Raw genomic sequence first — 15,265 nt, forward strand, 5'->3', positions numbered from 1 at the left:
TTGCAGTGACAATCGTCAGTCAGAAGGAGCGTGTGATAGCTTTTGACAGACTACTATGACTGGTTACTAGCTGGTGGCGACGTGGACAGTCACACAACGAGGTAGAAGAGAGCCGATTATTACAGCTGCTTCTGTTTAATGAGTGAATTATATAAAAGACAGACCCAAGCAAGGAGTTTTTAACTGCCTAATTTAATACTGATGCCTCTTTATGACCTACAGAAGCAAATGAGACCATCAGCAAGAAAGATTTGATATCTTTCTTTTGTTATGCCTGACACCAGGTCTGATTCCCCGCAAAATCGTAGACCAGAGGAGGCAGTGTTTAGTTGGCTGTTAGCTTCTCTAACAGGCTGACATAGATTTTAGCTCTAAAACAGGCTAAAATTAATGTTAGCCTCTCCAACAGGCTGACATCGATAGTATCTCCAGTATTATAGTAGCAGTTATTTTGAATTTAGGACAGGGTGTACGCCATCTTACTTTAGGATATTATCAGTTAGGACAGTTCTGTAATAGCTAACATACTACCCTGAGATAAGATTTAATATTTACTTGAATACAGTTGTTTCTGTAATACCCCAAAAGCACAAAATGTCCTCCTAGACTGAGCTAAGATAAAAGACTTGCCCCCCAAAAATCTACAAGTGATGCTATAAAAGAGGAGCAACAATTTAAACTGTAATTTCACCCGAAATTAAGCAACACAACAGAATGTATGACTGTTTGTGTTTGTGGGTTTCATACGTTTTCTGTGCTAAAATGCTTGATCAGTCCCTTAAAGAGAAGCACCGGTAATCAATACTTGTGCTGTGTCATGATGCAATATGTGTTGATGCCAGCAGAGGGCAGTGGCAGTCTGTGCAGCCACACTGAAAAGACATGATGTCCTCCTCTCTGCTCCAGCAGCATCCCAAATATATCACTTATATCTCCTCTTTGTTTCATCAGGTTTATGGACAATGTACCAAATATAAGCAGAGTTGCAGCGTTTTTATTTTCTATCAGTGTTGGCGATTATTTCCCTCTCTCATTTTTGGTTAAACAAAATAAATAAAAAATGGGGGGGGTGTTGTCTTATCAAAACTGTGGCCAGAATCGCTGTGGTGCTGAGTCTGCATGTCTGGGAGAAATGGGACGATGGGGAAGAGGAGGAGGAGGAGGAGGAGGAGGGGGAAGAGGAAGAGGGAGGGGCAGTTGTGACTCATCCAGGTGGAGATGACAAAGCATTTTCTCTCCTCTCAATACAAAAAAATTATCTTTTTCTCTCTTAAAATCAGTTAAATTCAGTTCAGTGACGCTTTCCCGGCATAAAATATCTAAAAAATACTGACATAAATAAACAGCTGCTTCCTTAAAGTGACACTCAAACGCTCAAAAATCAGAAAATCATATTATAGATTTACAGATTAAGTGACATAATCTCACAAGGCATATGATGCTTCTCGTGCTGGTGCTCTGCCGGGAGGGTTATGTAACAGTGCTCACAAGCCTCGGCGTCTAGAAAAGGTGTGTCCACGGCAACGTGTCAATCAAAATATGCAAACAGCGAGCCGGAGGAGAGAGGATGGATGGATGGATGGATGGATGGATGGATGACGGGTGGAGGAGTGGTTGCAGCATGACTTAAAAATGCTGCAGCATCCGGTCGTCTCTCCTCCTCCTCCTCCTCCTCCTCCTCCTCCTCTCTACATCTCGTGCATACCGGCTGCTTCCTCCCCCTTCTTCCTCTCAGTCTGCGTGCTGTAGCCCTGCTGTGCGGTCCTCTCAGTCCTCTGTTGTAGCACCAAAGGGAGGAGGAGCCACCGGCACACACTCACACAGACTCACACACGAGCACACACACTCATACTCACGCAGACACACACACTCTGACATCTCACATCATCTCTTCTGCACGCTCACTGTAAGCACCAGCCAGCCAGCCAAGCCAAGCCAGCCAAGCCAGTCAGCCAGGCCCGTTTGGAGCAGGGGAGCCCAGCCGTCTCGTCGCCCAAAATGGATGTACTGATGAAGGGGTTCTCCATGGCCAAGGAGGGGGTGGTGGCCGCCGCAGAGAAGACCAAAGCCGGCATGGAGGAGGCGGCAGCCAAAACCAAGGAAGGGGTGATGTATGTAGGTACGTAACACATCTTGTCTGTGGAGGCAAAAACAGGTACGTCTGTAGAGGGGGGGATGCACTCGTTTTTTTTTTAAGGTGGATGCATCATGTGTCTGAGGTGGGGTCCCATGGGTGTCCATGTCTGGGACACTTGTGTGAAGTGACAGGGACCGAGGGAGGAGGAAGAGGAGGAGGAGGAGGAGGAGGAGGAAGAAAGGAGGGAGCACTGGTGGGATACTGCTGCAGGAATGGTGCAGGGCAGAGGGTGGGGGGCTGATAGATGGAGCGAGGAGGGGAGGTTAGATGGAGAGATGGAGGTGGAGAAAGTTGGAACTGGGAGGCAGGACAGGAGCTGGTGGAGGACTGGGGAAGAAAGAATAAAAGAGGAAGAGGAGACGAGATGAAGAACAGTGGGTTCTGCAGGATCTCGTGGCGGCTGCAACGCCTCCACCTGTCTTGTTTTATTCACATTTAATGGTTTTGCGGACAGACGTCTGGCGATGGACTGAACGCAGCGATAAAGTCCCCCAGAGGCTTCATTAATCTGCCTTTATTAAGTCACTGTAAATAATTAATCAGAGAATAGATTTGACCCACATTTAACAGGCTGCCATTCAGTTTTCGAGGTGTGTGTGTGTGTGTGTGCACAGACATCAAACATATAATTCACAATTAAAGATGCAATCACATGAGGACTGATCGTTTTAAATAGCACAAGTGTAATCCTTCTTAAAGCTGCCTCGCGGTCGTGCTGTAGTTTTCAAGCACTTTGATATTAGCCCAAGCAGCTAATGCGTCACATCTCAAGGTTACCCCGAGTGCCAGGCTTTTAGGCCGCCTGAGAAGAGAGGGGAGGGGAGGGGAGGGGAGGGGAGGATGTAAAAGTCGGTGGTAGGAGGGCGGGTGAGGAGTTAGCGGAGTGGAAGTCTGTCGTCATCTGCAGTCCGTCCCTTCCTCGGCACCGTCACACAGTAGCTCACAAATCTTTAACGACGACGATGGATACGGATGGAGAGTCTGCACCGATGTGCGTGAGAGAGTCTGTGTCACTGCTGAGAGGAGGGGGGAGAAGGAGGGAGGGAGGGAAGGAGGGAGGGAGGTGAGGTGCACCGGGCAAGGATCACTTGAGCACTGCAGCAATTTGCTCTCCCATCAAAACCCCCCCACTCCACCCTCCACACCCCATCCTTGTGTTGATGTGTGGCGTTGCAGCAGCAGGATTTGCCTGCCAGTGTGTGCTGCTGCTGTGATGACTAACCTCCTTCCTCCCCCCTCCAACACCACCCATCCAAAGATGGAGGGATGCACGGGGGGGAGAGGCAGGGAGAGAAAACAGAGGGAGAGAGAGAGAGAGAGAGAGGAGGGGAGGGGTGTTATGTCAGAAAAGAGCTTTGAGCTTCTGGTCTCGTGGCTCCTGCACGAACAGATGGAGGGACGGGAAAGAGAGAGTTGACATGTAGCGATGGAGGGATGATGGAGGTGGAGGGTGGAGGTTCAGGTAGAGGAGGGAAAGGTGAGAGGATGAGAAAGAAAGTGGACGCCCAGATCACAGGGGGGAGGAACAGAAGAGGGGGGTGTGATCGCTGAAGTGAGGCGAGTCGATGGCTCCGATAAAACACTGTATCTGCCTGCAGCAGAGTGCATACGTCAGCATGTGGACGTGGGTACACAATGTCGAGATGTGCACGTTCACATAGAGGCCGAACCTGGACAGAAAATAAGAAAATGCAAAGAGAAACTCAACAAAAACTATTATTTTATGGGTATTTTATTCCCTGGGTGATTGAGAATCACAGAAATGTGATTTTTTTGTTGCAGAAAAAGCGAGAAAAAGCTTCTCAGCACTGATTTTCTGCACCGATTATAAAATATTGCTTTAGTCAGTTTTCCAGGAAAGGCTTTGTGAGCTTTAGATATAAAAAAGGTCCTTCAAATTATAATCTATGTAGCTTGTTTCATCATGGCAACATACAAGTGTGTGTGCGGTGCATGCATGTGCTTGTGGATGCCTCAGTGCATACATTATGTCTTCTACACTGCTGCAAATCCTCCCCACTGATAGGATTGTTCATTAAATGAGGGGCACGTCTGAGCTTTCATCTGATCAGGACCTGCTAAAGCACAAATCCACCACAAAAGAACAGACTAAAGCCATATTTTAGCACGTTTAATACATTATTTCATAATAGGGGAAAGCGTTCACACACTCTAATCCCTGCAATCTTCATTTATCGAGGCGAGCTTTCCAATCGGGATTATCAATTTATTGTTTGGATTATCATGAAAAATTGGTGTCCTGTGCCTCGCGTGGAATTGCATCTGCTTCTGGCCAAGCCTTGTTTAATAATTTACGTCCAGAGGGAAGTCGTGAAGGTTCACCAGGAGGAGGAGGAGAAGAAGACACCTCCATGGATACAGTTTGTCCCGTGTGACGGTGACAGACAGGCTCACATATTCACAGTGACACTTGAGGGGCTCCCCCTGTCGACTGGGAGAAAGAAGCTGTGTCATTGCAGTGTGTGTGTGTGTGTGTGTGTGTGTGTGTGTGTGTGTGTGTGGGTGTGTGTGAGTGTGTGTCGGGCTGTACTGCAGTATTGCTCAGTACTCAGGCACGTGGCTCATGTAGCACGGGGAGCGTGCAGAGAGATGGAGAGATGCAGGAGGAAGGAAGAGGATGGGTGGATGGCAGCATCTGCATCTGTGTGAGGAGAGCAGGACGAGTCGGCGTTGCACGAGCTCGTGTTGTTCTGCAGATTTACTCCAGCTTTTCCTTTCCCGAGTCTCTACCTTCCTCCCCGTTGTTCCCTTTCATCTCTTTCCGCAGATATTCCTCTCGTCCTATCCGCCCGCCGCTCTGGCAGATTATATAACCACAATTTAATCTGCTTGGGATCATACTATAATGAGCAAAGTGCTGGTGAGCAGAGGGGGAGATACAGAGAGCTGCGGTTCATGAGATGCTTTCCAACGAAAGAATACTTGCAGCCGAAAACACAGCTGAGCTTTGCAGTAATATCTCAAGGCTGGAAGAGAAAGATGATGGCAATTTATCAATCGAAGCAGAGAAAAAAAAAGGGCAAAATTCCCTTTAAAGGAACAGCTCATCCAGAAATTTAAATTCAGTTATTCTGCAACGCTGTTTTGCTGTGAAACTTCACCTGACTGTCCATCGGCATGGCCGTGAGAAGATCGTGACTGAATTTTCCCTTTTAGGTGAACTGTTCCTTTAAAGAAGCAGGGAAACACATCAGTCACACTGAGTTGAAATAGCCCTTTAAATGTATTCAATCGTCAGTCAGGTGTGAGGGCCACCGATTGATTTATTGATGAGTGAGAATAATGAAAGTTTCAGGCTCACATCCTGAAGTTAAGAGACAAAACATAAATACTTTGCAAAATACAAAATAAATCAAGAAAAATGTGAAATAATGCAACAACATTCTTCAACTAAAGCTTCAAAAGAAGGAGTTGTGAAATGTGTTATGTACACTGGTTATGTACATTGATTTGATTATAATCTCTGTTTGATCCTCAGGCAGTAAGACAAAGGAGGGTGTTGTGTCATCAGTAAACACAGGTAAGAATCCAGCAGTCAGATGTATTTCCTTGATCTCTCAGGTGTATGTCCATAGTGAAACCACCGTCCAAGTCAAGTAGCAATCAGCAGCCTCGTTCAGGACTGTCCTAGTCGGTGCAGGAGCGGTGGCTGTTAATCAGACCGACGTATTTGCCAAAAAAGCCAGTTAGTCTTCATCCTTGGCGTCTTTTCTCTTGTCAGACTGAAAAATTCTGTTTTAAAAACAAGAGTTTTCGTGCAATTTTAAATTTTTTGCAAATATTTTGGTCAGTTTTGTTAACGACAAGAGACAACTCATGTCATGTCACGGAAAAAACTAATTTATTACGATGAAAATCAATTAACACTTTCACCAACGAATAAAAACCAAGTCTGTATTTGAGTGTGAGGAATTGGCTCATCGCTGCCCCTTCAGGCCGTCAGGGGGAAAACACCCACTACAGTTCTCACCAATGATCAAGGACCAGGAGGTGTTTTTTTTCACCATCTGGCCTCAGGGGGGCAGTAATGAGCACGTTACGGCTTAATGCACCAAAATGAGGCCAAGAGGAAGAAGCGCTGGAAAACTGAGCTGCATAAAAATGCAAGATTTATTCTTTTGTCAGAAGTGTTTTCAAACGTAAAGGGTGAAATTTAACTGGTTGATTTATCAAATATATGTTTTGCCAGCCACCCAACATTTTTTAACTGCACAACAGCAGATTGTCTATGAAACCATCCGGAAATGTCCCCACTGCAAGGCTAGCGAGGCCACAAAATGAGCTATATCTGAAATTTAACGGCCAGTCGACTGACGTTCGGAGTGTCGAGGTCACAAACAGGGCAGAAGATTTGTGGTGTGTGTTTTGTCAGTGTTAAACTTTGAGTGTACCTGTGTAAGTTTCACACATAGACTAAGTAGAATATATATTGAGTGTTAAAAAATAATCATCACCAGAACTGCAGTAAAAGCTGCTGTTAAAAAGCTTTTTTTAACGTGCAAAACAGAGTGAAAAAACAAAATAATTTTGAGGAGAACAAAAATTTTCTGGAAAGAAAAAAAAAATTTCAAATGTTTTCACAGAAACATTTTTTTAAGGGACTTCGAAACATTATCCTGGCTAAACATTTTTCCCCCACCAGCTCTCAAGTCATAAACGCAGGAGAGAAAACTCAGACTCAGAAAAAAATCCTTCATTTGCCCTTCAGAGCTTCGTTATAACCACACACCACCATCCAAAATATCTATTTCTAGCAAATTTCTGCCTTTACTGTAGTTCTGCATGTGGTTTGTCCAAGTCGTGTTGCCGTATCTAGCTATCCAAGATGGCAGATTGCACATGTGCCACTCACACCTTGGTAAACACCCTCACAAACATTTAAGTATGCTCAAAATGTCCCCCAATGTCACTGATATAAATACAACAAGGCAATGTTTATGGTCATTTGGATATTACATACACTGAAACAAGGAAAGGTAACTAAAGAAAGAAAACAGACCAATGTAAAACACTGCACGTTTTATTGTAAAAATACAAATTTAAAACATTTTAGAGTGGCAGGAAATCAGCTTTCAACTCTTGACTCCATGGAAACGGCCTCGCTGTCACTAACTGTCCTCACTCTGGGTCTCAGTGGCCAACAGGACCGTGGACCAGACCAACATCGTCGGGGACCAAGTGGTTGCCGGGGCCAACGAAGTATCACAGGCAGGCGTGGAGGGGGTCGAGAACGTCGCCGCGTCGACCGGATTGATGAACCAGGTCAGTTATCATGGTAACCATGGGTTACACAGACAGCTGCCACAAGATGGAGCCCTCTTCATTTATTAAACACAACAGAGAGCCGCAGTCGCACTTCAGCTTCAAACTCAAAGACACGATCAAATTGTGATTAATCCCCTCAATTAATCTATCTATTGTTTTTTATTATTGAACAATTCAATCCAGATAATCTATAAAATATTTACAATGTGGATCTTATTATAGGACGCAGCAGTCCAAAACCCAAATATATATTCAGTTTACAATCATTTAAAACAGAGAAAACCAGGAAATATTTAACATTTCTACCTGATAGGTGACTTTAATGTGTAGGATATTATGATTATTGATAGTTTTAAAGAGTTCAATGATGATTTTTGTCATTTTTTAAAAACAAAAACATAAAATAAATAAACAATCTTGATACAGATCCCTCAAATTTGTCCTAGTTCGACATTTCTAGCACGCAATTTCTTATTAATGACTGATGACAAAGATACATCTTCAGTAAGCTAATTGGCTGATTCATCAGTCATTTCAGCACTACAAGGACCAACATGGAGAAACATCATGTATTTGCAGTAAAGCTCAAATGTACTGTACAGCTACATTGTAAAGATATTAAACATGTGGCCTCAAATATGTAATTTGTGACAGCGGTGGCTTCATCCGCTCTAATGTTTTGAACTCTCTTGTCAGACGTCAGACGGCCTCACATCTAACTTTTCTGTCTTTCCTGCACGTCTGTCTTGTGGCAAAGCTTCTGTCTCGTGTGTTGTTCCGTGTTGCTGTTGTTCTCGACTTTTGTTGTTTACGTTGTTTGTGTCTCATCTGTGTTTTCCTGATAGGAGGAGCCTGTATACGAGGTGCCTATTGGACAGAGCAGTGTGTGGGGAGATATTTGGGGAGAGGCAGAGATGATTACTCTGCATGCTACGTGCACTAAATGTATCTGTTTATTAGCTACGCCTGCATGATCTAATCCAATAAACCTGCAGTAAAGGTGACTTTTCCTGCAGAACCAGCCGTATTGGATTACATTAAATGGCACAAGTGTACCTAATGAACTGGCATCTCAGTGCGTGTTACCTAGTAGTCCAGTAAGTGAGTGTCAGGAGGGGAAGAAAGGAAAGAGAAGCTGATGTGATGCTTCCCAAATTAAAAACAATTTCCTCAACCCAATCAGCACGATAAATGTACGTTTCTGCAAACCACTGATACGTTACAAGTCCAGAAAAGCTGGTAATTACCAACCAACATTTAAATCTTTTTGAAATTACCAGAATAATTACAACTTGCAACTTCATTTCCAACTAGTTTCTGTCTAACTCCCCCTCAGCAGGCCAGCAGGCAAGTGATTTGGTGCAGCTTAATAGAATATCATTATCAAAAAATATAGAGGTAATTTTCCATAAATGTCATCGTGTTATTGTGGTAATTTGGGGGTAATTTCAAAGAAAATTTAAAATATGTTGTGTTGTAAGTACCACCTACTTACTATGAAATTTCCAGACATGTAAAGTGAAGTGTTCAACACAACTTTACATTTCTTGAGGTTCAGTTTTCTATTAAACGTCGTGACAGCGCTGCACTTACGATGTGATAAGGTTTAGGCACAGTAACACTTGGTTAGTGTTTGGAAAATAGAAACGGCTAGAAATTGTCCGAGGAGGTCACCTTAAAAATATCCAGTGGTTTGAATGTTGAAACGCAGTCTTGAACTGTGGTCACTGGCTTGGCAGCTTCCTCGCCTGCAAAACTCGGCCACCACCTTCTCCACCTCCTGATTTGACAGTCTAAAAATGTCGATGTGGTACGTGGCCTACTGCACGTACGAATGTGAACATATCTGTGGTTTGCTGAAACGTTGGGCTGAATCCCTGCAGCGTTTGGGAGCAAACAATAAAAGCTTCCATTGGATCAAACTTACTGGATAACAGCAATTCACAGTTCCTCCTTTTTCCCCCCGACCTCTCAGACGCTCACTCATTTGTGTGGTTTAGGTTAATGATACTAAAAACTCTCCATTTCTAACCATGTAGCTCCTCCGTGTAGCGTTAAGTGACATTCAAGCTCTCAGCCACATCTCCAGCACGCCAGATAAGGCAGTTAATATATTCATGGCATGCACCTGGAGCCTCTTAACATGCTGTAGCGCTTCAATCTAACTAACAGACCCCCGGGGAGCATCTGAAGCATGATAACAAGAGTCCACTCGACCCAACAGCATGGTCTCTGTAGTCGTAACTGCTTTGTTATATCAGAGCTGGAGGAAAGCGAAAGCTAGAAGGAGATTGGTGCTTGAGGCCCTCCACCCTGCCATCACTTCATCCTTTCATCCTCTCAGACGAACCTGCTCCACCTGTTTTTATTTATTTTGAGTCTGACTTATTCTTCTCGTTTCTTCTGACAGGGAGAATATGGAGGAATGGAACAGGGTGGAGAAGGAGGAGAGGTGAGTAAACAGGTTCCAGTGTGCTGGGTAACGCCTTAACTTTCTGAAAGGGACCATTGTTGTGAGGAGTGCTTTCACTTTTGAGTTTGTTGTACAGTTTGCTGCCAATTTGTATTTTTCCACTTAACCCTTGGTTGCCAAAGCACACCCAGAAGCTATGCAGAGGTTTCACCAAAAACCTCAACGTAAAAGCATTTTGAATCCGACTCAAGTTAAAGTACAGAAGAATTATCGTGAAAATATTCTTCAAGTGTCAAAAACAGTAGTTCATTCTGCACAAAATGGCCCCATATTTTACTATATGTGACATTAATACTGATGCTCTAGTGTGTAAGAAGCCTTTTACTGTTGCATCGGGTCAACAGAGATTGGTGGTTCTGACAGGAGAGTGACGCTACAAACACGTGCTGATCTCACTCGCTGTAGGTTAAACTAGCCAACAGTATATAAAGTAGTTAAAATGAGCTCAGCCTTAAAGATCTCATACAACATTTACATTAACGCAGCAGTTATATTAATACAAAAACATTTTACTGATGATACTTACATACTTTAACTTGATTAAGGTTTTGAATGCACACTTTCACTTGTAATTAGTATTTTTAAAGTACTATTTCTACTCTAAATGGTCGGATTACTTCAGCCACAGAGTAGAAGTATAAAGAAGCATAAAATGGAAAGTAAAGTATCCCGAAATCGTACTTAGAGGGGAATTCCTGTATTTTTAAACCTGGGCCCAATATGTACATGTTTTGGTGTGTAAATGATTCATACTAAGCAAAAGTTTTATATCAGTCCAGTAGATCTGAGTAGATACTGCTGCAATGAAATCCTTTGGGGCAACTGCGACCGTCAAAGTAACCTCCCCTTAGGCTGCGGATGTTGTTAGTGACTGACGCACAATTTTGGAGATGATTCCTACAGAGAGACCTTTTTGTTAAATAATAAGATCCTTTTTGGTAACAAGAAACACAAGTCTGGTTCAAGGAGAAGAGCCCCTTTAAACATTCAGCCACGACTCACGTTTCCACCGTTGCCTTCCTGCAACAACTCAGCTTTCGAGATTTCAGAACGAGACCTTTTTGGTAACTACTTGACATAAAGGTTTCTTTCTGTGGGAATCGTTTCCGTAATGTTGTCTTGGGAAAACAACCTCAGCCTGTGATTGGCAAAAACAAGCACTTTGAGTGGATGTAACTTTGTCGGTCGCAGTTGCCCCAAAGGATTACGTTGCAGCCGAGGCGATCTAAAGGGCCGATTTCCCTTCGAGCACAATACTTGAGTAAATGTACTCGGTTACTTTCCACCACTGACTGGTGTTTCTATCTTTGTTTCCTTCTTTCCTTCCTTCCAGGGGTATTAGTCGTCTTCAGGACCTCCCCTCCCGTGCTCTCCGGCGGCCCCTCGCTCCCCTCGCCTCGCTGTACCAGACTCCAGATGTTCAACATATTTTTTTGTGACTTTACAGAACCAAAATCAACTAAAACAGACTCTTCCGGATGCCGCACCTCAGCCCTTACCTCCCCCCTCTGCCTCTTCACTCCTCCTCCCCCAAGCAGCCACCTGTCCTCACCCCTCCTCCTCCCCTCTGACTGTCTGCAGCCTGTAGCTTTTCCTCCACTGCCCGTCTTACCCTCGCCTCACCCGTGTGTGTTAGTGTCGTCCTGATATGAACCCTGGTGTTGTTACCGATCCTTCTCCCCACTCACGCCTACCAACCTATAGGGAAACCTCACACGCAAACACACACACACACACACACGTACACGTACACACAAACAAAACAGAGATACACCTTCATTCGACACATGCATGGAACGCACACATACAGTACATACAGTCAATGCCAGCACGGACGCACACACCGGGCAAACATGTCAATATTGGGTGTGTCAAGCCTCTGCAGTCCACAACAATAACAATAACTGAGGCAGGGTATGAGAGGGTGTGTGATCTGCTGTCTGTGTGCCTGTGATAGCTTATACATAAGTGTGTGTGCGTGCATGTGTAGCTGCTGGCGTATAAAATAAATCTCCAGAGGCTTGTGCAAGGGGACTCGTGCATCGAGGACAGATATCATTCTGTTGTGTGTGCAGTAGTTAGGTAGCTACAATAGACTGCATGAACAGATGTGTAGAATGACTCGTCTCGTGTTGTAACCGTAGAGTAGCGACTGTCCCGTGTAGCTTCGTGTGGCTTAGCGTGTGTTTCGCCTCGACATTTAGAAAACAGGGTTATATTACAGCGTCGTTAACCAGGAAGCAATACACCGTGCTCATTTTTTTTTTTGCAGGAAAATTCAGAAGCCTCTCCCGAACGTTAAAGGGGCTCCGTGGATTCTGCGTTATGCTGGAAGCCGTCGTTTGTTTACCTCAGCGGACCCCATTTCTAGACTAACGTTAGCTACCGTTGCTGTCCGGTAGCGGAGCGGAGAGAGGCGCCAAGACGAAGCGCTCGAGAACGGGCTTTAAACAGCGTAAACAAACCGTCCACAGGCTTGTATAGGCAGCCGAGAGAGACGGGGATGGTCTCATTTTTCACGTCGCGTTACAATCCGCTCACGTGTGGCCAAAAAAAAAAAAAAAAGATTAAAACATATACATTTCTAGAAATCGTAACTTAGAGCCCCTTTAAATAGTTGTGCCTAAAATAAGCACAAAGATATTGGCGAGTTTAACACTCAAGAACTGATAATCAGATTTGATCCACATAGGAAACGTTACTTCAAACTGGCACCAAGAAGAGTAAAACTACTCTGTCTCATGTTAAATGACCACTGTTGGCCTACTGTAACGTCTTTGTTAAGCGAGTCTGTTACAATAAATGATGACAGGCGGAAATGTGCATAAAATTTTAAACCATTATTTTTTTATGGGCATGAAGATTTCTCCTCAACGAGCGGTACAAACAAGCTGACACAGAATATATATCAGATCAAATTTAAAGCTACTTCAGAGGAAATTAAAGGGGGAAACGGGGGAAAAATACAGCTCTATTCAAGGAGGAAAAATGAGCAGCTGATAATGATCACCTCTTGTTATCGTGTAGTTGCTTTTTAGTCTTTGTGAAACTGGTTTGCATGCCATCAGGAGCAAGTTATTCAGACTTCTGTGATGAAAAACATTCGCTGAGAGAGGAGGGCTTGGGTTTTGTGTGTAGTTTTGTGTACAGCTTGAATTCTGGGATATGTAGTTGTTCGTTAGAGTAGTTTTTATTTCTCACTAACTCGTCTGAACCCTGGCTGTCCCGAAGCTCCCGCCCATCAGCTGTCTCATCCAATCAGAGGATCCGCCTCTCCTCTCCGTCAGTGTGATGCCCCCTTCCACCGCTCATCTGCCCGGCTTCAGTGTTTGTGTCTGTATGCACTGTATGTGTGTGTGTATATATATGTGTGTGTTAACATAGAACCGGTTCAGCCAGCAAATTGTGTGTGTGTGTGTGTGAGTGTGAGTGTGTGTGTGTGTGTGTGTGTATGTGTGCGTATGGAGCAGGTTTGTGTGTTTTTACTTTGAGGCCAATGGAAACTGATGACTGCATGTTGCCTTATCAAGCAATCTGACATTCACACACACACACACACACACACATTACACCACACTTGTACTAACACACACACACACACACACACACACACACACAACAAGACATGATCACAAATCCCACCTCAAGTACACAAACACGAACCGCACACCATGTTTAAGTTGGCATCAAAGCAGACTCGCTGATTTTATAAACAGTACCGGTGAAATTAAAAAGGTTTTGTTGAAATCCAGAAACTGTGTCGAGGTTTCTTTGAAGACGTGGAACGGTGGGAGAACAATAAGAACATTTTTATCAATGAGTCAGTGCCAGAGAAACCCACAGAGGGGCTGCAATGAGCTGTGGGCAGCGGTGGAATATAACCAAGTACATTTACTCAAGTACTATACAAAAGTAAGACTTTGAGGTAGTGGTGTAGCGATGACATATTTCTGTAGGCTAACCCAGAAGTTAGCATCACTTTTGTTCCCTCGACATAAAGCCTGTGAGATTTTTGAATTGGATTTTGGAAAAATCGCCCAAAATAATCTCACACAACTTTATGATACTCACACATTTTGTTCAGCAAGATAATCTCATCACTGATGAACGCCACTTTTGTGATTTTCAAAGCGTGAATCAAACCGCTAGAAGTAAAAAGCTAACGTCACAGCACTCCGTAACAGTCACACATTTTACTTTTCTTTTAATACCATAGGTACATTTTCCAGATTATACTTACAGACCAACGCTGAAGTGACATTTTGAGTATTTTTTAGTATTAGTAATTTCACTGGACTAAAGGATCTGAATACTGCTGAACTAGTTTGTGTGCTTTCTCTCAAGAGTTAAAAACAGAAAATAAATTGCACTGTCATGTCTGTATATAAAGTATGAATAAATATCTAGAAGGGGGACGTTTTATAATTAAATATAAAGATTAAAAAGAAAGAAAAACAGCTAATCTGGCTCTGCCCAAAGCTCAAAATGAAAGCTCAAAGTTAGACATGTTGGTGGTTAGACACATAAACACGCATATCTCCCCAAAAATATTCCTTTAAGTAAACCAACCTTGGATATAAATTTTAAGTGATGAGTGTTTTTGCTCCATACCTTTACCACTAACCAATCAGAACGCTTGCTGTGTGTCAGTTGATTTGTAGTCATTTGATTACACACCAACTATATATATATATAAATGGATGTGTGGCAAGGGGCATTATCCTGTTGAAACATCAGACAGTGAGACATAATGCTTTGCCTGGCCTTCTGCGTACTCACATTGGCAGGAGGAAGATAAAGCTGGAAACTGGACTCATCTGACCACACAATCTTCTTCCAATTCCTGACTGTCCAGTTCTTGTGTGCTTGGGCCCAACGACGCCGGGCTAACCTCCGTCTCTCATTGATCAGGGGCTTCTTGACAGTGCGGGTGGACACTGGACACCAGTTTGGTTTGACCACTGCTGTTGAAGCTCCTGTGATGTCATTTGCCGGTTTTCCCTGCACATGTGGATCAGGATGCGGTCATTTCTTGCTGAAGAAAGCCTTGGACGCCCAGATCTTGGTTCGTCTTCCAAGCTGTTGGTTCGTCTGTATTTCTGCAGAGTGTATCCAACTACTGAAGGACTGCATCTGCACTTCCTGGCTATCTGGCGGCAGCTGTACCCTTCCTGGCTGAGAATCTGTATCCTCAGGCGTGTTTCCTGCGTTAGGTTCCTTGTTTTAGCCATTTTTGTCTCTGAATAACTCTCAAAGGTGCTGGCTTTATATAGACACTAAGCACGGCAACAAAAATTGTGTCTTTTAATAAAAAGCACCACCTTCATTAGTGGATCACTGGTACCAAAATGACCCAATACTCAAAATGT

At 43.8% G+C, this 15,265-nt stretch overlaps 1 protein-coding gene across 2 annotated transcripts; it reads left to right on the plus strand.

Moving 5' to 3' along the window:
• The first annotated feature begins 1,700 nt into the window (after positions 1–1,700).
• Positions 1,701–13,651, plus strand: sncgb (synuclein, gamma b (breast cancer-specific protein 1)). Of its 2 annotated transcripts, XM_084343316.1 has the most exons (6): positions 1,701–2,119; positions 5,637–5,678; positions 7,293–7,420; positions 8,269–8,286; positions 9,834–9,875; positions 11,230–13,651. In XM_084343316.1, the coding sequence occupies exons 1-6, from the start codon at positions 1,999–2,001 to the stop codon at positions 11,236–11,238; spliced, it is 360 nt and encodes a 119-aa protein (XP_084199442.1). In that variant the 5' UTR covers positions 1,701–1,998; the 3' UTR covers positions 11,239–13,651. The 2 variants fall into 2 exon arrangements, with proteins under 2 accessions (XP_084199442.1, XP_084199443.1); XM_084343317.1 differs by lacking the exon at positions 8,269–8,286 and having other exon boundaries at positions 1,704–2,119.
• Positions 13,652–15,265: the final 1,614 nt, after the last annotated feature.

Source organism: Pagrus pagrus, assembly GCF_965226575.1.
Source record: "Pagrus pagrus genome assembly, chromosome: 21".
NCBI lineage: Eukaryota > Metazoa > Chordata > Actinopteri > Spariformes > Sparidae > Pagrus > Pagrus pagrus.

What these genes read in the sequence shown, in the direction of transcription:
- sncgb (XM_084343316.1), top strand. Translation starts at nt 1,999, where the DNA reads ATGGATGTACTGATGAAGGGGTTCTCCATGGCCAAGGAGGGGGTGGTG. An exon ending in GGAAGGGGTGATGTATGTAG is followed by an intron (nt 2,120 to 5,636) that starts GTACGTAACACA and finishes TTTGATCCTCAG; the next exon opens with GCAGTAAGACAAAGGAGGGT. An exon ending in TGTGTCATCAGTAAACACAG is followed by an intron (nt 5,679 to 7,292) that starts GTAAGAATCCAG and finishes TCTGGGTCTCAG; the next exon opens with TGGCCAACAGGACCGTGGAC.